Source organism: Antrostomus carolinensis, unplaced genomic scaffold (genome assembly GCF_000700745.2).
Source record: "Antrostomus carolinensis isolate BGI_N321 unplaced genomic scaffold, ASM70074v2 scaffold19889, whole genome shotgun sequence".
NCBI lineage: Eukaryota > Metazoa > Chordata > Aves > Caprimulgiformes > Caprimulgidae > Antrostomus > Antrostomus carolinensis.
Window position 1 is genome coordinate 75,020 of NW_010338257.1, and position 24,010 is coordinate 99,029.

General features: G+C 43.5%; 1 protein-coding gene across 1 annotated transcript in view; it reads left to right on the forward strand.

Annotated features, from left to right (window-relative positions):
* Window positions 1–24,010, forward strand: part of LOC104530768 (multiple epidermal growth factor-like domains protein 6) — a gene marked incomplete at its 5' end in the record, with an annotated part of 93,553 nt that overhangs the window by 54,001 nt on the left and 15,542 nt on the right. Inside the window, 8 exons of the mRNA XM_029086863.1 lie at window positions 304–435; window positions 6,921–7,049; window positions 13,676–13,804; window positions 18,923–19,051; window positions 20,677–20,805; window positions 21,312–21,437; window positions 22,490–22,618; window positions 22,959–23,087. Of these exons, the coding sequence (XP_028942696.1) occupies window positions 304–435; window positions 6,921–7,049; window positions 13,676–13,804; window positions 18,923–19,051; window positions 20,677–20,805; window positions 21,312–21,437; window positions 22,490–22,618; window positions 22,959–23,087 (1,032 nt within the window). The remainder of the gene's footprint in view (window positions 1–303; window positions 436–6,920; window positions 7,050–13,675; window positions 13,805–18,922; window positions 19,052–20,676; window positions 20,806–21,311; window positions 21,438–22,489; window positions 22,619–22,958; window positions 23,088–24,010) is intronic.

Genomic DNA, 24,010 nt, shown 5'->3' on the forward strand with positions numbered 1-24,010 from the left:
TTATTGACATTACTGTATCAGAAACCAAACAAAAAACCACATGCACCATGATGGACGTTGGAAGAGAACCTTTGGGTCTGTCTTTAGAGATGTTCTTGCATGGTGCAGTACAGGGGCATGTTGACCCTTTCAGAAGGCTTACTGTGACTGGGACAGCACTGTAGGTCTAGAGAGGTAATAAAACAATCATTTATCCAGCAGGTTTACTGTTATTTTGAAATTCTTCCAGGTAATGGCAGAAATCTATAAGTGCCTTGAAACAGAAAATGGCACTAGGAACATCTTGTGTGTTTTTTTCCCTAGATTGCCCAGCGGGTCGGTGGGGACCAGACTGCCAGTCCTTCTGTGAGCCCTGCGCCAATGGAGGCCAGTGCAACAGAGAAACTGGAGCCTGCGACTGTTCCCCTGGCTACACCGGGTCATCCTGCTCATCAGGTGAGTCCTCACATCAACCTTCCCCTTGAAAAGTCAGTTTGATTTCTGCCTTCTTGCTGTTGTGTGAGATGCTTGTTATGTTAGACACACTGATCTAAGATAAAGTACCCTTCAGCTTCAGGAATTCCCCAGGTTGGATTTGGCATTGTTTACAAGAGGGAGGTTACAGATAAATACAGATGATCAGCTAAACTTCATCCCAAATCAATGCTATTACTAGACCTAAATTATGGCAAAATATACTTAAAAATACAATGTTTAACAGCTACAATACTTGCATTGCAATCCTGGTTGCTTGGCGAGAGGTGCTGACCAATGGTGTCACTTTGGGGTCACGTTTGCAGCAGCACTCCTTGATGTATGTAATTTGGGATTAAATAGTAGTGAGGGTGAAGGAGTAGTATCAGTGCTGTCTCTGCAGATCCAACAGAGACCATGGGAATATGCTAAAGCAACTGGTCTGTGTTACAGTGGCGTGGCTCCTGACCTCTGGGTATTAAAGGCTGCTTGGGTATGGTTTTCATGCTGGCAGTATAGACAGGCTCTTGAGGACAGCACTGTTTCATGTAAGACCTCAGTGGTCTCATATTTTTTCTGCTTTTGACAAAGGTTTGCTCAGCACTCTCTTTGTTTTTTCCTCCACTCTTTGATCTTGATGTGCAGGAGAAGTACCCAAAAGTCACCCAAGCTATTCCCATTTTACAGGACTCAGCCCCAGGCACTTATTATACAAATTACAGATATTTCCTTCATTCTGCTGTTTGGATTTCTGGATTCACCTAATGCATGTTTTAGAGGGCAAGCTGTTGTCTTGTTTATAAAGCTCAGTCTGTGCCCCAGTTCCTATCTAGGTGAAATTACAGCCTGTTCTTCTGTTTTCAGCCTGCCCTGATGGTTACTATGGACAAAATTGCCAACAGTTATGCAGCTGTAGCGGCGGTTCTCAGTGTCACCATGTCACTGGAGAGTGCACATGTCCCCCCGGCTGGACTGGCCATGACTGCAAACACCGTAAGTGAAATGGGTATTTGCTCCACAGGGCACACGGTATCTCCCAGGGCCTGAGCTGTAAGTGTAAGACCCAGCTCTGTTTGTTCTTAGTCTATTACAGTTTTAGGGTTTTTTTTTAATATATTTTTGCTAATCGTATTGCTTCTGAAATTGTGTGTTTATGGGTTTGCACAGCCTGGGTGGTTATAATCCTTAATTATCTAGGTTCAAAGTAGTGAAATAGATGGCTGATGAAGCGCAAAGTATTGATATAAGCTCTTATTTCAACACCATGGATCCCTTTGCCCAATACCATCTGTCTCGTCAGCATTTTGACTGACAGACACTTGTGCTTTTCATTTTCAGCACAGATTAGTTTTAAGATTAATTCTCAATTTTTCATTTTGTTTAGGGGAGATTTATTCAACAAGTGAGTGGCATGTACAGTCGTGTGTCTTAAGGTCATTCCTTAACTTGTGAATATAAATGCTGGGAGAAATTCTGTTCTCTGGAAGAGCAGAGCATCCTTCTGTTGACTTTAGCATCACTCTCCATATTGATGGCCATGTAAGAGTACAAATTTACCCTTTTTGGATAGCACCATATAAAAGTTAAGCCATCCTGCTTGATTCATTCCTTTTCCTGTTTCACATCTTTTCTACTCGATTTATTATAATCCCTCTTGCAGAAAGGCAACAGAATACAAACCTCTTTCTAAACTTAGTCTTAAAGACATAAAATGGTATAAATTAATTGCCAGTGTGGACAGCAGTAAGTTTTGGACCTGGCTTCTCAGACCTTGTACTGAAGAAAACTGGGAAAATCTGAAGTTTCCACCAATTTGCATATTTGAAAAATCAAACCAGTTGGTAATTTCAGGCATTGGAAGAGGTTGCCCAGGGCAGTGGTGGAGTCCCCATCCCTGGAGGGATTGAAGAGTCATGTAGACATAGTGCTGAGGGACATGGTTTAGAGATGGAATTGGTAGTGTTAGGTTTATGGTTGGACTCGATCTTAAAGGTCTTTTCCAATCTAGGCAATTCTGTGATTCTGTAATGTGTGAAGCCATTTAGATAGCTTTCCATAACTCTCTTGGCTGTCTAAAGAATTCAGAGACTACAGCAAAGAAAAGCTTTCATTTCTATTCAGGAAAAGGTATGAGAACAGTCATGTTGCAGTGACATCTCAGTAAGGCAGCTCCAATATTGCAGATCAGGAGTGAAACAGATGCCCAACTCCAAAACCAGGTTTTTATTGCCCTAAATGGCACTTTCATCTTTATCCTTACAAGGAAGGAAGGAGATGCTGTGCTTCAGCTCTGGTACATTGTCATGCTGATGTCAGTGTTATGTGATTGCATGTGAAAGCAGTAGGTTGCTTTAACAAAGATTGTGAGATTTCTCTGTGTCCGTGTTGCATTTCCCAGTATTTCGAGGAAAATATGGAGGATGCTCACAGATCTGTCTTGTTTTACCTGCTAGCTGTTGTAGTGAAGCAGATTTTTGCTAAGTGAGGCAATAGTTGATATTTTAGTTCCATGAAATTATGTGTTTGGGAATGTGGATTGATTGATATGAATTGACTATGAATTATTAGTTTTATGTGGATGGTGTAATACCTGTCTATGGACTTCAGCTGAAAGAAATCAGCAAAATTTGTCTTTTTTTCCATTGATTTGTGCCCCATGCTGCAGCTGAGCACCTGTAGAGCCCAGAGCACCTCTATATTAAGGGACCATTTTTGCATCTTTTCTGTTCTCTCATTTAGATAGAAAATAATCCATTAGCTGAGTTCAAAGTTGTTTGTTGATGTAAATACTGGTTTACATTGCAGCCTGCAATAGTGGCCGTTGGGGACAGCGCTGTGAAAACACGTGTGTCTGCAATAATAGCGACGGTAGCTGCGATCCAGTCACCGGCTCCTGCTTCTGTGAGCCGGGATTCACTGGGAAGCACTGCGAATCTAGTAAGTTGCCACTTTGTTAACATGAGGAATTGGAAAAAACATAAATTATTTTTCCTGATGATTCCCTCCATGAAGACCTCCAGGCTGTACTTCCTCCAGTCTGCCCAGCGCGTCACAGGACGCTCTGGTTTCATCGGGGTCAGATAGTTTCCCTAATTTGGATTCCAGAAAAGTTATTTTCAGACTTGTTTTGGACTCAACAGCTATTTTTATTGTTAAGACCTTGTGTGACTGATAGAATTGATGTGTATTTGGCTTGTGGCATAGAAGTTTCCATATCTTTTTTATTTATCTAGTTTTAGATCCTTAAAAAAAATATCTTTTTTTAAGGCCAGGCGTATAGAAATGCCTCACATGTACATAACAGAAGCAAAGGCAGGAAGATTTAGGGTCTTTTATTTATTAACAACAAACAAGTGCAACGGTCTTACCAGAGTACTATGATCTGCACTAAACTGTCTCTAACAGAGGTCAATAGTAGATGCCTTAATAGGATAAAAACAGGCATATAGATAATTTCTGGTATGTTTCCCCAGGTTTCATCAATTTGTCACTCAGGAGCTTCCTGAGACAGAACCAATATCTCTATATTTAATACAACTTGATTTTTTTTTTTTTCCCAATTAACATGCTTATTTCCTTTTTGATTCCATACAAACATTTGGTATCCCCTTCATGTTGTGGCAATAAGTTGCATAGTTAAGCTGCTATTATTATTATTGATTATATTGATGCTGTTGAATAAAATAAATATTTTCTCTTTTAGTTTAACAGTCTTACAGTAGCACAGATATAGCTACTAGAGTCTCAGTAGTGTTGGCAGAATTAACTGCTGGTGTCACACAGAAATGTCAAAGTAATTAATCTGGAATGGTGACCTAAGACAAAAACCCTGGAAAGTTGATCTTACAGCACTTGTTGCTCTTGGCACAGAGGGAATGGAAGGACAGTTACTGGGAAGACCAGCTCCCAGAGAAAGGGCTACCAGCTCCACTTCTCTTTCACTCTTGATATCTCTCAAAAAAACCCATCTCCGCAGATAGAAAGTAACCAAATAGCTGGTTGTCTTCTTCTCTGCCAAGGTAATTAGTGAAGCCATTGCCACCAACTAAACATCTGGCAACCACTAATCTTCTGTCTGTAAGTTTTCTGTTTTCTTCAGTCTGCTTTTTACCCCACTTTGTGTGTGTTTGCGTGTGTGTGTGTATATATATATATATATATATACACGTGTGTGTGTATGTACAAAAAAATCATAAATATATATATGTGCATATGCAAAATTATGAAAGCCATAATTCTTCCCTAGACATTTGATGCTGCCTTGGAGGAGAGATCTTTATTCTCCTCGGAGAGCTCCTCTGCTCCCGAGGCATCTCTAGCCCCTCGCTGCAGGTCAGGCTCGTTCCCTTTGTGGTTTCCAGGCAGCTCAGGTTCTCAGCGAGGTGGATATATCTCGATATGCATTGTAGCAGCTGCACCTGCCTGAACAGGAGGCAGATTCTCTGTGATGTGGTCTGCAAAATCATTTGTGAAGTGTACTGACCCGTTGCCATCACCTTGAAAATCTCAGCTTGAGGCTAAACGCTGTAGGTTTTAAGAAAGCTCAGCTGAGAGCCCTACACCTATTACTGCACTGGAACTCCGTTTTCCTTGCATAGATCCCCTCGACTCTGAAATTTCAAGTGAAAAGCAAACACTGAGGAGCATCAAGCTTTTAAGGCACAAGTGCACTTCTGTGTATTTACTCGTTGAACTAGTATAGGAGGCGTGATGCACAATGATCCACAGCTCTGGGAATAGGAGTTGATGCAAATGGGATCACAGAATCATAGAATGTTGTGAGTTGGAAGGGACCCACAAGGATCCCAGTCCAACTCCTGTCCCTGCACAGGACAATGCCAACATTCAGACCATGTCCCTGAGGGTGTTGTCCAAATGCTTCTGGAATCTTCTCAGGCTTGACGCCATGAGCACCTCCCTGGGGAGCCTGTTCCAGTGCTCCACCACCCTCTGTGCCTCAAGAACCTTTTCCTCATGGCCAACCTCACCCTCCCCTGGCACATCTTCCTGCCATTTCCTCTGCTCCTGGCGTTGGTGGCCAGAGAGAAGAGATCAGCGCCTGCCCATCCTCTTCCCCTTGGGAGGAAGTTCTAGACCACAATGAGATCTCCTCTCAGGCTGAACAAACCCAGTGACTTCAGCCTCTCCTCATACAGTTTCCCCTCTAAGCCCTTCACCAATCTTGTGGCCTCTTCTGGATTTGCACCGAACCAACCCTGGGACTGAATTCCAACTGTAAGTGCAAAAAATACATTCAAACAACTCCCCATTTAAACAACGGCGCGTTTTCCAACACAGATGATGGAAAGCAAAGAAATACTTATAGCACCTTGCTGTTCTTCTGTCTCCCATCCCAACCTATAGCGTCTATAAGAGACCCAGGGGCTGGCTCCAGTTACTAGGGAGTCACTAAGCTGCAGGAGCAACCGAATTCATGCTGGCTCCTCTCACTGCCCACCTACAGTACCAAACAGGCAGCACCAACCCCACCCTTTATTCCAGATGCAGAGTTGTCTTTGAAGATCCTCGTTGTTTTCTGTTCTCTCTGATTCTTTCCAGACTGCCTGAAAAAAACACTTTGTTGATGTAAATGCTCAAGTCATACACTTTTCAAAGAGATCTGGCAATCATCTACCTAACTCATTTAGAGGGTAGTTCACAAGACCTTCAAACATGAGTGGAGACCCTGTAATATTGTGTTTAGCCAAGCATATCTCTATATTTCAGCCTGTCCAAAATACGTCCTGTGAATTAGGCAACTGGCCCTATTCTTAATTGATTTTCCTGTAATCCTGGAAGAAATTATTTTTATTCTCAAGTGGTGTTTTCTTTCTTCAGATAGTTGAGTACTGTGCAAACCTTTTGAAACTCCTTACGCTCACTGCTGTGGAAATGTAATTGTTAATCTCTCCCCCAGATGTAATGTTTTTGCTTGAATTTTTCAAGGCAGAGCCTGAAAGTGAAGTATGCAGCTTTCAGTTTGGAGCTTTCTGAAGGAAGCCACCACGTTTTATATTTTCTCCAGCTTTCTAGGGAAGAAGGATTTGCAGGAAAGCAGAGGATAGGGCCTCAAAAGGAGGTACAGAAGCTGGGACCTTCTCCCCTCTTTTGACTGATGAAGTCCCAGAGGAGATGTGCATGTAAGCGATTCCAGACCAGTGTGCAAAGTGTCATCAAGCAGAACCTGTGAAGTTGGAGGCTTTGCAACTCTCAGAGGATATTGGTTTTTCTGTGCAGAATTTAGTCTTTCAACACTCTGGTCTTTTTCTAAAATAGACCATAATAAAAACAGCCTGACTTACCTGGATCCCAAGGAGAACATTTAGCCACATGAATTTTAGGGCATTAGTGTTACACCTTGATTCTTTCACGAATAGTAAGAATTCCCACATATGTAAAAATTCCCCGTTGATCCCTGATCTGCTCCAGGATTAACCCATCATCGGGGTTTGATTCCTCCACTGCAGGATGCCCCGAGGGAAGCTTTGGCCCGAGCTGTGAGTCCAGCTGTCAGTGCCAGAACGGAGCTGCCTGTGACCATGTGAGCGGAGCCTGTACTTGTGCGGCAGGATGGATGGGAACGTTCTGTGGAAAAGGTACTGCTGCTCCCTCTGCTCCCTTTTGGGTTTATGCAGATGGCTTTGGGTTTTTGTTTCAGTTTGTTTTTTTTTAAGATGGCCAGAGAGCTGGTTTTACAGGTTCCAGAGCCTGATCTAAATAAACCATTGAACTAATTGGAAGACAATATTGAAATGTGCATTTCTCTCCTAAGTCAGCAAAGCGTTTCGGTGGGCACCTAGCATTGGGCACGTGTTTTAATGTGATTAAAATTAGATGCATGCTTAATACTCCTGCTATTTCCCATCTTTATGAAGACTCTCTTTTTAAGCAGAGTCCTACTATTTGAACATTGAGCAGAAAAATGCTTGTCCTGCCTGACACTTTTTTGTTCCTAGTACATCTCTGAAATGTTTTAGAGAAAAACATGGATCTGTGCATCTTCCCAAAGGACCTTTCCAAGAAGAGATATACTTTTATCTTTAATAAATATACTTTTATCTTTAATAAATCCAACAGATCATCCAACTACGTCCAATTCTACGGTCCCCAAAGTTAGAAGGGCATGGACCTACTGAAGTGAGTCCAGAGAAGGCCCCGAGGATTATCAGAGGGCTGGAGCACCTCTGCTGTGAGGACAGGCTGGGATAGTTGGGGCTGTTCAGGCTGGAGAAGAGGAAGCACTGGGGAGACCTTCTAGTGGCCTTCCAGTACCCGAAGGGGCTACAAGGAAGCTGGGGAGGGACTTTTTACAAGGGCAGGGAGTGACAGAACAAGGGGAAATGGCTTTAAACTGGAAGAGGGGAGGTTTAGATGAGATCTGAGGAAGAAATTCTTTGGTGTGAGGGTGGTGAGACACTGGCCCAGGTTGGCCAGAGAAGCTGTGGCTGCTCCTCCCTGGACATGTTCAAGACCAGGTTGGATGAAGCTTTGAGCAACCTGGTCTAGTGGAAGGTGTCCCTGCTGATGGCAGGGGGTTGGAACTGGATGATCTTTAAGGTCCCTTCCAACCCAGACCATTCTACGATTGATTCTTCTATGTGTCTTCTATTATTTTTCTGTTTGGTAAAATGTTGGGAAGGTTGGACTGGATTCCTAAGAAGCATTATTATGAGTCAGTCTGTCACATCATCCAAGGATGTTGCTGTCGTGCTGCATCATCGTGCCGATCTTAAAAAAAAAATAGTCTTGAATACAACAGAAACAGTACGTAGTCAGACAGAAATTATGGAGGTTATTTAACTATAAATTATTGAAGATTCTACAAATGATCGTTAAACCAAAGTCACAAATATTTTGCTTAGAAAGCTGCTTTATCGTCCACTTTACAAAGGTAGTTTTACAGCTACGATAGAGGGACGCGGCAGCAGTCACAGGCAGCTGCTGCCCTCTGATGGGAAGGAAGCAGCTCCACAGCCTTACCAGTACTGGAGCAAAGCACCCACCTAACTGGGTTCAGATATTGTTTGTGTTCCTCTCATTCTTACCAGGAATTATTATACAAAATAAATGTTCTTCTCAGAAATCTTCTGAAATATATATTTTTTTTTAAATGGAAATGCTATATAGTTATCTGTGTTGTGGTGTAAATCTGTTCATTGCAGCAGGAACCAAAATGGGGACAAAGAGGCTAAATATCCCTCGCCACAGTAGGTGTGAGGAATATGGGGAAGCCTGGGTGATGTCTACTAAAAGAAAAAAATTTAAAAAAAATACAAGTCTCAGTTTCCAAATCACTCATGTTGGACATATTTATGTTTTTAAATTCTTGAGAGAAGATTATGGAGGAGAAAATAAATGTAGTGCTTTCCATTCATGACCTTACAGTTGTCACAAGACCCTGTTTTCTGTGTCTCATCTCAAGCTAGCAGGGTGTTTGCTCTGAGCTGACTTGTGTTACCTTTTCACATAGAAACTTCCAGCCAGAATGGTTTGGTTGCTTCCAAAAGATGAAGAGGGAAGAAAACATGTGGGTGGTTTGCCCTTGGTAGCATCTTCTTGGCACCTTTTCTCTGAGGAGCTGTAGAACTTCTGTTTTTAGTGGCTCAGAGGCTGGCAGGGTTTCCTTCTGGCAGGGATGTGCTTTTTGCCATCTTCTTGTCAATCCACCCACGTTGGCCAAGCTCTGTTCCTTGCAGGCAGGAATATAGAGATTGAGACCCAGAACTGCTGAGTTGCCTTGAACTTCTCACATAGTGCTGATGCTTCATCCCATGGCTGGGAAGGACTTTTCCATCATCACAGAAATGTTGAAACTGAAACTTTTGGAGCCTTCTAAGTTCAATGTCGTAGAAGTCCACTGGAAAAATGAACCTTGTGAATCTTGTAACTCCTTCATAAGAGTTGCAAAAGGAGCAGAACTGTTTCAGTTGCAAAGCAGCTAACATTTGCAAATAAAGCTGAAAACAAAATAATCTACAAAGAAATGTTTGCAGACCAGATGAAGAACCTCAGAAAACCTTTCTTTGCATTTTCTTGAAAGCAGCAGGTGATACAACTACAACACTGAAGAAATAGTGGATGTTCCTTCACAAGGTCTAGCATTACCATGAATAATTTTTGGTGGTTTGTTGAGACTGAGGGTACTAGCAAAACCACTAGGTATATTTCCTATCTGAGAGGAGAATGTTACATGCCTTTTGGAGAAGGTACCTGAGGAACACGTGGAGTTCTGACTGTTCCTGAACTGAAGCAGCAATTAATGCCTTTGCAGTCCTGGACTGTGCAGAGGCAGTAATCATAGCAAAAAGTGGCTTTGTCAGTCATTTCTCTATCCTATTAAAGCATAGATAATGTAAATAGTATTTTCTCCAGATCACACAGTGCTGCAGGGCTTTGGGTTTAATGCATTTAACAGCTAAACAGGCAAGTAAAAAAAAACAAGCAAAAAAACCCCCAAAAAAACAAAACACAAACCAAAACCAAAAAACCCCACCAAAAAAACCCAAACACCACCTCCCTGACCCCAAAACCTTAAAAGAAGTTTTTTATAATAAATAGCTAAATATATCACTGCTGTCTTCAAATAAATATTAACCTCTGACATGTAGGAAGCATGGACCGTGGGCTCCTGCTGTCAGGCAGCCCAACTGCCCACCCAGCAGACCCAAAAGGATCAAGGTGTGCCTGCCTTCACCATCCGTGCTCACAGATCTGTTACCTGTGCTCCATGCCACACTGAGCGAGCCGGCTCACCCTGCCCAGCACCAGGGTTGCTCTGCTCCTGTTTGGGAAGGCAATTGTGATAATTGATTTAATTCTGTGAAGTGCTGAGCATCTGCTGCTCCCACTTGGAAGGTTGCAATTGTCTTCACTGCAACATAATTTTGTTTAATTTTGTTCCCTACTGCTCTGGTGTGTGTTCCATATCAGGAGCAGTGTGCCTGGGTCAGCACCAGTGTGGGCAGCAGGACCAGGGAAGTTCTCTTACCCCTGTGCTGGGCACTGTTGAGGGGGCACCTCGAGTGCTGGGTTCAGTGTTGGGCCCCTCACTCCAAGAAGGACATGGAGGTGCTGGAGCGTGTCCAGAGAAGGGCAACGGAACTGGAGAAGGGTCTGGAGCACAAGTGTGATGAGTTCCCAGCTGAGGGAACTGGGGTTGTTGAGCCTGGAGAAAAGGAGGCTGAGGGGAGACCTTCTGGCTCTGTCCAACTCCCTGAAAGGAGGGTGGAGAGAGGTGGGGGTGGGTCTGTTCAATCAAGGAAAAAGTGACAGGACAAGAGGAAATGGCCTCAAGTTGTGCCCAGGGCAATTGAGATGGGATGTGAGGAAGAATTTCTTTGCTGAAAGGGTTCTGAGGCATTGGAAGGGGTTGCCCAGGGCAGTGGTGGAGTCCCCATCCCTGGAGGGATTTAAAAGACATGTAGATGAGGTGCTGAGGGACATGTTTGAGTCAGGGACTTGTCAGTGTTGGGCTCCTTATTGGACCTGATGATCTTAAAGGTCTTTTCCAATCGAGGCAGTTCTGTGATTCTGTCTTGTATGACCCAAGGTGTGTGTCCAGTTATGGGATCAGAAGATTTGCCCAGTTTGCTGCTTGATCTGACCAAATATCCCCAAATGCCACACAATTAGCCCATAAATTGGAGAAAGCAGGAGTCTCAGACTTTACCTACAGTATGCTGATTAACTGCTGCATTGATAACAGCAACATATAGCCCTTGTGAAGTGCAGCACTCCAAGTTTGCATTGGAACTGCTGTGTCAATCAGCATTACTGCAGGACATGCTGATGGGGCTTCTCTCCTGGGATTTCAGCAGTTAATCATTATCATAAGACAGCCCAGCAAGATTTCTCTTTTACTAAGATAAAAGGGAAAAATAAATACTAGGAATAGTAGTCAGCATTTCTGAGAATAGCTGATGATGCTCTGTAATCCTTGAATAAAAGAAAAACTTTCCCAGCTGTTGAAGTCACCTGGGGTTAAGTAGGAGAAGTCTTTTCTTGTATGCTGTGCCATACGTGCTACTGAAGCATAATAAATAAGGACATAAAGATTGCAACCCCATGCTGATGTCTCTTCCTTACAACTCAGTACAAACTGAACAGAGACTGAGGGATGTGAGAGAGTTCTGTATTGGGATGAGGAACTTCTCTGGTTTTTAGAGACAGCTTGGAAAGTGGTGTAAGCCTGAAGTCTTTCATATGCCAAAGAAGAAGTTGCAGTCTGGACAGGATGAAGGGAAGAGCAGCCCTATGATCTTGAGTAGATGAAACAATCATATGTAGTCACAAGCTGAGCAGCAGCTCTGAGAGTTGAAGGCAAAGCAGATGTTGCAGGTGTTACATTACCACCAGCGCTCTCTGAAGGTCCAGGTTTGTCTCTGTCTACAGATACTGAATTTTCCCCCCTTGTAGCCAAAACAGTGCTTTTTGCTAGAGAACTGAATGTACATTTGTGGAAGTGACAGTAAGAGCAGCCTGGGACAACGAGCCTGGGCGTGAAGAAGAGAGTGCAAGAAAAGGGACAGGAGAGTCCAAGAGTGGAAGATGCATATGGGTAATATTGTTATTCTGACCTGGTAGAGAGCTGTGGAATGAGTATGGAGGGTTGTTGGGTAATGTGTATGGTGATAATTAGCATAAGACTCTATTGGGAAGCCAGTTGTTCAGATTTCAGGGTAGAAGTGTGTGAACTGGATTTTAAATATAAGTTTGTGTTGAACAAAGAGAACAAAGAGTGAAGTTTTATTGAATAACTGCTCATTTAATGAGCACCGTCGCTCCTGAGACTGAGCATCCAGGGGTTCTGTGGAAGGAATGACATACAACTGTGTGTCTACAGATTTCTTATCATACACTATAACATAATTATATATGTACTTACATAATGTAAATGCACTCACATGTATATGCAGATAGAGAGGTTAAATTAAGACTATAGCCACAGGCTCTGACCACCCACATTCACATGGGAAATATTTGTTCAGTTTTGTGAGGGAAGAGTTGTGTTTGCACCAAGTGTGATGAGTTGACACGGAGGCTGCAAACTCCGGCTCCCCTGTACCACTCTCCAGTGGGATTCCCTGGGACCAACCCAGTCTGTTGGAGGTGTGGGGAAGAGTGAGGGAGCTCCCAAGTAACTTCTGACAAAACAAGAAGAAATGGCCTCAAATTGTGCCAGGGGAGGTTCAGATTTGATATCAGGAAAAATTTATTCACTGAAAGGGTTCTGAGGCATTGGAAGAGGTTGCCCAGGGAGCGGTGGAGTCCCCATCCCTGGAGGGATTTAAAAGCCGGGTAGATGAGGTGCTCAGAGATCTGGTTTAGCAGTGGACAGGTACGGTTGGACTGGATGATCTCAAAGGTCTTTTCCAACCAAATGATTCTATGATTCTATGAACTATATAGACAACGTAATTCCTAATTATTTTTTTAAGCTCTGCATAGCAGCCTTAACATTCTTGTAATGCAACATTTGGGGTATGATGTGGACATCGATGACATTTTCACTGCTGCCAACACTGGTAGAGATGGAAATTGAATGCAGGGGGCTGCTCTTCCTTATGTGTCCTAGATGTAGGGTAGTGAGCTCTTAACCTTCTTGGAGTTGTTCTGCTACACTTAAAGTTATCTTGGTTTTCTTTACTCATTCTGTTTGTTAGGTTTTCATTTCAGCACTGAACTACACCAGTATGGCTTATGTTTACTGTTAAAAAAAAAGATAAAAATCTGTAGAGAGGTGTCAGGAGAGTAAATGGGAGCATAAGTTTTGCATTTCAAAAGATGAGGAGATCAGCAGGGATGTCCCCCTGGTCTTGCATCATGTTGAATTATTTCCTTTTTACTCTGTCCATTACAGAAGCACAAGTACTGGCTTGTGTGAATCCAGATCCATTCTCTCTCTCCTTTTTTTATGGCTTTTCAGTATTCTCAGTCATGTTTTTCTACGCAGAAATCTGTTGCTTATGTCAAATGGGTCATGTTTTGCTGAGATACAAGTAGCAGAATTGTGCAGGCTTAACCTTTGAAGCAACTTTAGCTCTTAAGCATAATCACAGAGTGATGTGTGACAAAACATCCATGAAAAGACGAGCAGCGCCCCGTGTTTTCAGATTTCTGAGCTAGAGTTTATACAAGAAAAAGAAAAAAAAAAAAAAGAAATGGGAACTTGGCTTAAAAAAAGGCTATTTTGCATTTTCAGAAGGATATTTTGCATTTTCAGCTTGTCCAGATGGATTCTTTGGGCTTGACTGCCACCAGGTGTGCAAGTGCAAGAATGCTGCTGGCTGCGACCACGTCCTGGGCACATGCCACTGCCTGCCTGGCTGGCTGGGAGAGACCTGTGAGCAGCGTACGTATGGGTTCCACCCCCCAACCCTCTTCTCAGATCCCTTCAGCACTAACATGAGTTTCTCCTGGGAATGTAGGGTGACCTACTAGGGTACAATTTTAGATAGGTCACGTTCCTTTCCAAAGATGCCAAAAAAGGGAATGACTTTTGGAAGCTGTGTAAATAATCAAATTCTTCTTTTTTTAATTTTTTTTTATTATTTTTAACTGTGGTTGGCACTTGTCAAACATGATAAGCATCAGTCTTTAAATAGCAGAGCTGTCTCCTACCAGATGACAAATCTCTGCTTTTTATTTTTGTGCGACAGTAAGAGATGAAATGTTGTATCTCTGTGTCTGGTGTATCTCAGCTGAGTATCAATTATAAAGTGACAGATTACAAATGCACAAAGTGGAAAAATCAGAGCTGGGACTGTTTTGCTATTTCAGCATGAGAAAATATTTTTTTAATTGATTCTTAGAGAAATTATTTGTTTTTTAAAAAAGTCAGCTCCCTAGATTTTTAGAAGTATAATTATCCCACAATCTTTGAACTAATAAGGGGGGATTTTGTATGTTTGTGTGTATGCATATATCAAATTGACTCTTCTGAGAAATTGTTCACAAAGTTTCATGGGAATTTAAATTATTTTCTTTAGCTACATGGCATTACATATGGAGATCACTGAGCTCACTTGCAAAATTTAACAAATATGTTGTCTTTAAAGATTGTCAGGTTTTAGCTTCTCAGCTTTCTAGTTTGGCCTTAGGATGATGTCATGGTCTATACTTCCTTTTGAAAATAGGACTGCTGTCTGCAGGACTGTGCTGTTGAGCTGGGGTCCAAAGCAGCACTCTACAAGGAGCCAACTTTTCATTGTTAGTGAACGCTTTCCTAAGATGACTTTAAGCCATAGATTGTAGATTTCTGCAACAGAAAATCAGTTTAATTTAGAAAATAGAGAGAAAGGGTACTTGTATTGAAACAATCTTATTCCTTAGATGTGCACCATGATATAAGCAGCACAATTTGAAGGCTGTGCTTGCTCTTAATAAAATATTTCTGTTGTTTGCCCCCCACCACACAGCCTGTCTTCTGAAAGGGCTTCTACCACCAAATCCTCTGCCCTTTTGGTTTGCAAACCAGTCAGTGCTGGTGAATCTTTCCACTTTTTAGATATTTCTGCAAATACCCCACAGTTGCAGTTCTTTTTGCCTTCTCGTGGCCCCCGCCATGAGAACACTTGGCTCTCCATCTCCCACTGCCTGAAGGTGGTGGTGGTGGTAATACACCCCTGGGCATGAAGGGTAATGAGGTGATGGTGAAATAAATGCAGAGCCAGAGCCATATAGCCATAGCACAGAGCAGGAAAGGTGCTGCTGAACAGGTACGATGTTTGGTTCTTGGTGGCAACCCACTTTTACTGCCCTTCAGCCAAGACATGGCATTAGCAATGTGTCACCTTGACCCTTCGCCACTCTTCAGACTGCATTAGGGATGGGAAGCTTCGTTCCTGCATCTTTCATTAAATTCAATTAAGAAATGGAGCTCTCTGTCAATGGCCCCCCTCTACTCACATGAGAAACTATTTATTCTCTTGTCCTGCAACCATGAGAGCTTTATGCCGGGTTGATTTATTCCTCACACTGGTGAAGATGCCAAAGCCTTCGAGGTCTCCTTTACCTGTAAGGAAAACAGCAAAGTTATTAATGGTGCAAAGAGGAACCTGCTTTTCTCTTGGCCAAATGATGAATCTTCATTTTTATTTTAAGACTGGACCTTGGCCACACCGATCCAAAGCTGCTCGGAGTAAGGTGACCACAGGTCGGAGTCACCAGCTCACACCTCCCGGTCCTTGTTGGGTGTTTAATATTCACCTTGCCGGTTCCTGGGACTTGCAAGCTCTAGCAGCTGGAAGGACAGCACTCGTGTTCGAGTAATCAGATTGCAGGCAATGTGCTGGAGGATATTGAGGAATAATTTTGACATCATGGGATTTGAATTGATCTTAAGTTGGCCATGCAGTGGGTTTTATACACTGCTATCTAATTTGGGGCGATACGGACTGTAATGCCTTTTGTTGAAGCTGGCTAACACTTGCCTTTGCAGGACTGTGTTTTTCAGTTGCTTGTAAATGAATTATATTAGTCTGGGATGAAATCTGCCAAGCAAGTTCTGCCTCAGTTTAAAAGTGTTTGGTAATTTTTTTACTTTGGGGTGTTTTGTTTTTTTTTCTTCAGTGTCTGCCTAAGATATTTTAGGTTTCCAAGAAAGAGGTTTAGGAAAGGTCTATTGCCTATGTTTAAAATAAATTAAACTGTTTTGTAGAGTGTCATGATGCCTCGGCAATATAGAAGTGAGGACCTGACATTTGGCATGTCTTTGTGTCAGAGAGGTAACCTCCTTCCTTTCTGTATACAAACTTGTCCAAATTTTGCAGTTTCGAGAAACAAACAAACAAAACAAACCACCAGAAAAAAAAAATCTCATGTTTTGTATGACTGTAGAAGCTGAACGCAATTCCATAACTGCATTTGGTTATAACAATGGCAATGGTTATAAAGTGGATTCGTTTAGATTTTAACTAATGGTTATTAACTGGATGAGAGTAGATTGAGATGAGATCTTAAGAAATTCTTTGTTGTGAGGGTGGTGAGACACTGGCCCAGGTTGCCCAGAGAAGCTGTGGCTGCTCCTCCCTGGAAGTGTTTAAGGCCAGGTTGGATGGGGCTTTGAGCAACCTGGTCTAGTGGAAGGTGTCCCCGCTGATGGCAGGGGGGTTGGAACTGGATGAGCTTTAAGGTCCCTTCCAACCTAAACCATTCCATGTTTCTATGATTTTGCCCTGATTCTGTTAGTACTAAAACCACCTCTTTCTGGAGCTGTTGGGGCTCAGCAGGATCTTCACAGAGGCAGTTCCTTGTGGTAAAATACCACACTGATTTGCAAAATAAATTAGTTCAGAGGGGTTGTCTCTGCTCAGGGGCGCTGATAACCAGGGGTTTGACATTTCCTAGTGTAGGAGCACTTCACTTTGCCAATTCCCTCTTCTTTTAAAGCTGATCTTAATTCTGGGGAGAATAGTCCACGAGCGCTGCATGAAATCAAAGCTTCTTGAGTCTTAGTGCCCATCATTTCCCTGTGCTCCCCAACACTTTCGCTGGCTGTTGACTTGCAGTCTGAATGTTTTCATCTCCAGTTTCATGTGTTCCTTACTCTACATGCAAAAAGGTATTTTTAAAGACTGCAAATTAATAATCCCTCCTCTTACAGAGGAAAGGCACCAAGAGGAAAATTCGGAAGCAGGAAGAAGTCTAATAATTTAAACCTTTCTATTGCTTCTTTCCTTTGCACTCATCATGAAGAAAGGAGAAAAGTCCTACGGTCATTTGTACATTCAGTTGTGGAACTTCATAAAATAGCTTAAATATATCACTTGTTACCTTATTCTTCAGAAAAGTACTTTAATAACCAGGCTTGTCCTACAGAGAAGCTAAAAAAAAAGTTTATATCCACCCAATAGAATAATAAAATTTTCTTCTCCAAAAAGTTCTGCTTTCTTACCAGAATATTAACTGGAAAACTGTTTTGTCTTCTCAGTAAGCATAGCAAGAGCTTTGCACATATACTCCAAAAACCTCACACGAACTACTAGTAACCAGTCAGGGGACTTGGTTATGAGCTGGTTTTTCCTTTGGCTTAGTTATGATATAGTTCTGGTCTGTATTGTGGAAATATTTAGTTCTGCTCCCAAAACTGAGCCAGAGCTCTGTAAGACGGGCTGAACCTTTAACTTGGCAACCAAGCCTCATTTGCAGAACAAACTTTTAACTGTGATGGGACTAAGCTCCTGCACTTTCTTGTGATTTCAGTGTGGATGGGGTCCAAGCGATGACAAAAATGTAGACTGTTGAAAAGTCCTGGGAGAAATGATGTCTGTGAGAACCATGTCAGGGAGCTGAAAGTCCTCAGATGGGAAGAAAAGGGCTGAGAATGGGTCAGATACTGTCAACCAAGTTCACCCCTGAGATCAAGATGGTCTCACTCCTCCCTTCAGTCCCTAGGGATGTGTCCTTCTGCAGCACTGCATCTTGTTCTGCACACCAACACCCTCAAAGGCATAGAGCTTTTCGTAAAGTCATCATTTGGGGCTGATGCTGGGAGATGTCACATTCAGCAAGTTGAGGACACTCTTCTGGATCAGGGATCAGAGCCTTTTCTTCCTCTCCGATGGTGCCAGCAGTGCTGCAGGGATGAGAGGCTCTGACAGCTTCGTACAAGTGAAGGAGAACCTGTGCAAGGCAGGCACAGAAACCGTGCAGGGAGACTATCCAGCTTCATCAACTCAGTTAGTATTTTTGGGTTGATATCTGAAGAAAACTGTCTGTTTTCTCCATTTAAAGTTATCCAAATCTCCAGTGCAGTGGAGACAGGAATTTTATCACCGCTGTTTTTCGTAGGCAGCAGCAGCACTGAAAACAGCTGCAGCAAGCGTACATTGGTGAGATGGCTGCGTTAAGTTTTCACCTGGGAGCCAGCTGCTTAACCAAATACATTGAAAATATCACCCCTCTCTAACCAAAGAATGAGACTCTGGGTGAACAGAGGCATCCAGCTGTGAAAAATGAACACTGAAAACAATGCAGTTGTCAGTTCTCTTACCAGGATGCAAATAAATACCCGGGCTGTCAAGCTGGTGGTTCTGCTGGACCATTAGTTTAGCACAAAGACATTCCGCAGGGCAGGGGATGACAGCTGATCCATCACCCCACTGATCCTGCCCTTCGATAAAAACCTCTTCAGAACATGCTCTGATATGTATTTTTAAGCCACATTATTTAGTGTCAGGCATGGTTAATACATGGACTCAGGCACCCTCATGATGTGAAAAGTGTGTCAGGAGCCAGTTTCAAACTGATTTCTCTGGCGTTGGGTTGTGTCTCTGGTTGGCTCCATGCAATCAATGCCTTCTTTGATGCTTCTTGATGGTGTTTTAGGTTGTGTCTCAGGTTGGCTCCGTGCAATGCCTTCTTTGATGATTCTTGGTGGGGTTTTGGGTTGTGTCTCAGGTTGGCTCCATGCAATCAATGCCTTTTTTGATACTTCTTGATAGGGGTTTATGGACTTCTTTCATTGCAGCCTGCCAGGGGGACAGCTACGGGCCAGACTGCAGCCACTCTTGTCACTGTCACAATGGAGCACTCTGTCACCATGTAACTGGGACGTGCCTTTGTAGCCCGGGCTGGAAAGGAGCCACCTGCCAAGAAGGTACAGTCTGAAATTCACTCCTCTGGGAGAGGACTGTAGGAGGGAACAGTAAAACTTCTGCTCAGAGGGCTTTGTTGGTGTATTAATTATCAGCTCATTGCCCTGTGTTGTTATTGGTTTTGTATCCACACAATAATGTGGATCAGTCCATTAAATAATGTGATGCCCTATTGCAGGTGCTTAGTGTACTTGAGTCAGAGGGGCCTGAAACAGTCATAAACTGGAAAGAGAGCCGGTTTTAAAGGCTGATTAAGGGAGAAAAGGTCCATAAAACTCCCATTTATGACACTGAAACAAAACTCTCTTCTTTTCTATGATCTGCTTTACCATCCCGTGCACCCACCTGATCCACATCATTACCATGCACTGCTCCAGACATAGGCTAAATCCAGAACATGTGAAAGGCATTGGGACTTCCAGCCTCGGCAATTAGACCGATACGTGTGACTCAAACACAAACCCAACTCCAAGAAGTCTTAAGAAAAGAAGCTGACAAAGAAAGGCTGCCCTGGGGATTATGTTTCACCTCCTAATGGCCTGCATCCAAGCCACTAGGAAAAGTCTGTCCATCCTTGTTGCAGCAGGTTCTTTTTTCAGTGCCACCCCTGCCAGTACCTGGCTCTGTAAGCAGTGCCACAGAGCTGGGGATGTGGCTGTGGATGCTCCAGGGTGAGCTGGGCTTTGGAGTCAGCACTTCCACCCAAACCACAGCTGCCCTTCAGCATAACGAGAGGATGGGTAGGGAACCGTTAGGGGCAGAGGAAGATATAAATGAAGTGAGTCCCCCTTTAAAACCTAATATGAAATACTCTTTCCATGAAGGAATAAAAAGTTGTGAAGGCAGGAAACCGTTCTTGATGACATGTATGACATGACCTAAAATTTTCTGTTTGGCATAAAGGCCTCAAATGCAAAACCAAAGCAACAGTTGAAAGAGCTGTTGTCAAATATGAAGGCATTTTCAAACATACCCTTTTTCTTTAACAATACATTCAGGGGTTTCTTTTCTCTTTGAAAGTAGGGAGATGGAATAAGTGTGTGAGGATGGGTGAACCATCCTCTGATGACTGTGCTTTTGCTCCTGTTAGCATGTTAAAAAGGTGCCACTCTGGCACACAATAGAGGTGTGTATTTTTTATGCCAAAAACATTAAGGTCTATCCATAGGATTTGGTTGTCACAATGAGAATTAATAAACTTGCTTACCTAAAATTAGGTAAACTGTGAAGTGTCATCATCCAGCTGTGGGCAGCAGGATCAATTAGAAAAGGAGTTGTGATTTTTAAGAGGACTGAACGAAGAAATTCTGGAAACAGGGAAATGAGTAACTCCCCTTCTTGGTGTTGAGAAATCTGGTAGGAACCAAGAGATGTTTTTCGTAGGTGTGAAGAGAAAATCTTGAGGTCCTTTGGTGGGTCATAGCTAATTCCCTTCATCACCTGTTTTGTTCCCTGGTGAGTTTTACACTGGTCTGTGTAATTCCTTATCAGTCGTGGCCCCATTTTTACTCAGTTGTATCTCCCACAATATCTCCACAATCACCAGGGCAAGAGGGGGTGTAATCTGGGAAAGGTTGTGTTTAACCCACATCTCTCTCCTGCCTTTTGTCCTACCTCCTCTTTGCAGCCTGTCCTCCTGGATGGTATGGTGCAAACTGCCTCCAGCGCTGCATCTGCCATGGCCAGGCGACGTGTGACCGGGTGACAGGCGAGTGCCGATGTCCCCAGGGTTGGATGGGGATAGCATGTGAGCTGGGTGAGTCTCATCATGTCCTCCATTCCTCCAGCACCTTATTTCAGTTGTTCTGCAAGGAAATTCAGTTCTGGTGAGGTCTGGTTTGAGATAGCCCAGAAAAAAAGAGAGTTGGGGGGCAGAGGGCTGGAGAGCACCAGGCATAGAGAGGTTGAAAAATCTGGGGTTTAGTCAGAAACGAGAAGACTGAGGGGAGATATGGTATTGGCACTGGAACCTATCATGGTGCTAGAAACTTGCTGGACAAAGGAGAGGACTAAGCTATTCTCTGTCCCTTGGGAAAGATAGGTAATGAACTCAATTTGTGGAGAAAAAAAAATAATAAAAGTCTTCTAAGAGGGAAATGAAGTATTTCTAGAGAATTTTGTCAAGGGAGACTTCAAGATCTCCCTCACTGAAGTTTTTTAGGACCAGCTTAGGTGGCTTATCATATTTCAGAATCATAAACGTGTTCTTTCTGGAATCCCTCCAGCCTGGTCCCCCATCAATCTCCCCCCATCTCATTCCAGAGTGTGGGGACGGCAGGTACAGAGAGGGCTGTGAGCAGAACTGTAGCTGCCACCATGGGGTTTGTGACCAGCACTCAGGGAAATGCATCTGCGATGCCGGCTGGACTGGGGACCGCTGTGATGTTGGTAAGAGCAGTTCCTTCTGTAGATGCTTTATTTTAACACTTTCTTCTGAAACCAGCCATTTCTGACTCCACAATATGAAGTCTGTTTCTATTTTGTATCTTAATTTTCCAGTATTCTGTATTCCAGTAAGAGGTAATGCTGGTGTGAGTGCTCACCGTGTGTCTCGGGAGCTCTGCAGGCAGGTCTCTGCCCAACCACAAATACACGTCCTTGTCCAAATCATTTTATCTCCTCCTACTTCTGTTCCCTGCCTGCCCAGGTGTTTCTCTACCTTATGGGAACAAGAAGAACATAGGAAAGGGAGAGTTGTAAGGAGAGTTTGTCAGATCAGCCACGTGCTCCTGCATCTCTAAGTCATTGAGGGGAACTCAGCAAACTGGCCTGTTGTGGTTCAGACTCCACCTACCTTGCGTGTGGTCCAGATTGCTCAGATTTGACATAGCTGTCTGGCATGTTTAGAACCATGTAAATCCCTGGAACAGAAATCTTATAAGGAGTAGGTATCAGATGACTTGAAATGTGCCTCCAGCTCAGCCACTGACATGCTGTGACTTTTGCAAGCCTCAAGTAATTTTCTGATGTCTCCTGAGGTGCTGAGGACTCGCAAAACCTCAGCCACCAGTGTAAAGCCTTTACAGTGCCCACCTTCCTTTTCTTTGGGCCTCGTTTTCTCTTTGGTCACTTTGCAGAGACCTGTGAGGTGGGAAGCAGTACCTGGACACAGTGTATTTTCACTGTTCAAACAGCTGTCCCTCTGTCTATGCGTAATTGTCTACAAGTGAATGGCATCACCCTCTCTATAGACACCATCTGGATTTGTACTCTAGACTATAACGAAGTCCTTGCTAACTTTCATGTGTGGATTCATTAATAGCCAATGCTAAATGCTTTTAATATTTTTAATATATTCTCTTTCAATGATATATTCTGGGCATGCAGTCTTCTAAATATCCATCACCATGTGCATGAAGAACAATCTTGGCTCGTTTGTCAATGACAGATGCTTTCCGTGCAGCAGGAAGAACTGTTGCTCTCTCTGCTTCTCCTCGCAGTCTGCCCGCTGGGATTTTTTGGCAAGCGGTGTGAGGAGCGATGTGACTGCGTACATGCCTTGTCCTGCCACCATCAAACTGGAGCCTGTCACTGTGAGAAGGGATGGCGAGGGAGGCACTGTGACAAACGTGAGTGTGACAAACACCTTTATGGAGGAGAGTTCAGGTTGGGACATACGTTTCCCTGGAGGTATTTAAAAGATGGGTAGATGAGGTGCTCAGAGATATCATTTAGTAGAGGACAGGTGTGGTTGGACTTGATGGTCTCAAAGGTCTTTTCCAACCAAACGATTCCGTGATTCCTCCCAAATCTGGAGCTGGTGACAGGATCCTTTCACTCCCACATTGCTCCATGGGGTTGTTCTGGGAGTGTTCACAGGGATGGCTGCAGCAGATCTGTTGTGGGGTGGTAGCTTTGCATCGTCCTGCCTTCCCCCTGACCTAACAAGCATCGGTTGACCCGTTGCAGCTTGCTTACCTGGCCGCTACGGCATGAGCTGTGCCCGGCGGTGCCGGTGTCCCCCGGGCACCCCCTGCCATCACCTGACGGGCGAGTGTGGCTGTCCTCCAGGATTCACCGGCTATGGCTGTGAGAAAAGTAAGTTTGTTATAAGAATGCAAATATTTGCTTTGTAAATTAATTAAGAAATGAATTTCTTAACTAAAAACCTGATGGTATAATGGCTGAAGGAGGAGACCACAGCCTCACATCAGCGAAGGTGGCCAAGGGCTGCTTGTCACTCACCGATATGGTTTGTGCCTGACACAGTTTGGACTGGGGGGATTTGCCCTCTCAGGTTGGCAGCTCTTGGGCTGGCAGGGAGCAGCTGAGGGCTAAACTGGATCTAAATAGATTGAGGAGGTGCCAGCGGAGCCCAGCTCCTGCCCGTAGCCATTGCTGTGCCATGGGTGAAGCACCAGTTCTGCTTTCTGGTGGCCTTGTCCCCATGAGGGACCATCCATTCCTGCAGTCAGAGCTCATAGAAATGTCATTATCTGGTTTTAATTCAGTGTTGAGTTTGGCTGTCTGGAGTTGTCTTTGAAAGCAGGCTCATTTTGTGACCCCAGCTGCATAATTTTGGCTTTGTTCTTCCTTACCTTTTGCCTGAGCACTGCTTTAGCAAAATAGAAAAACAACTCCTCCACTAAAGGACTCTAAATCCTGACCCACAACCAGGGCAACTTAATGGAAGTGAGATGAAAAAATTAGACCTGGAAAGTCCATAACCTGTAGGCAACGTGGCCATCAACAGGCAAAACAAAACCTGTAAAGTTGTTGGTGCTGGAGCAGCTTTGCATGTTTAAAGTCCCTGCAAATGGTAGAATGTCTTTATCCACCCACCTGGTCCCCTGGGAATTATACTGTTATTTTAGTCAATTTTACCTGACATTTCCCTATGATTTTCTCTAGTGATAAGAAAATTGTATCTGGCCCTTGACAGTTGGGCATAAATTGACTGAACGAAATGAAATCAAGCAGTGAAGTAACCCTCAAGTAAATGTAATAAATCCAAAGTCCCA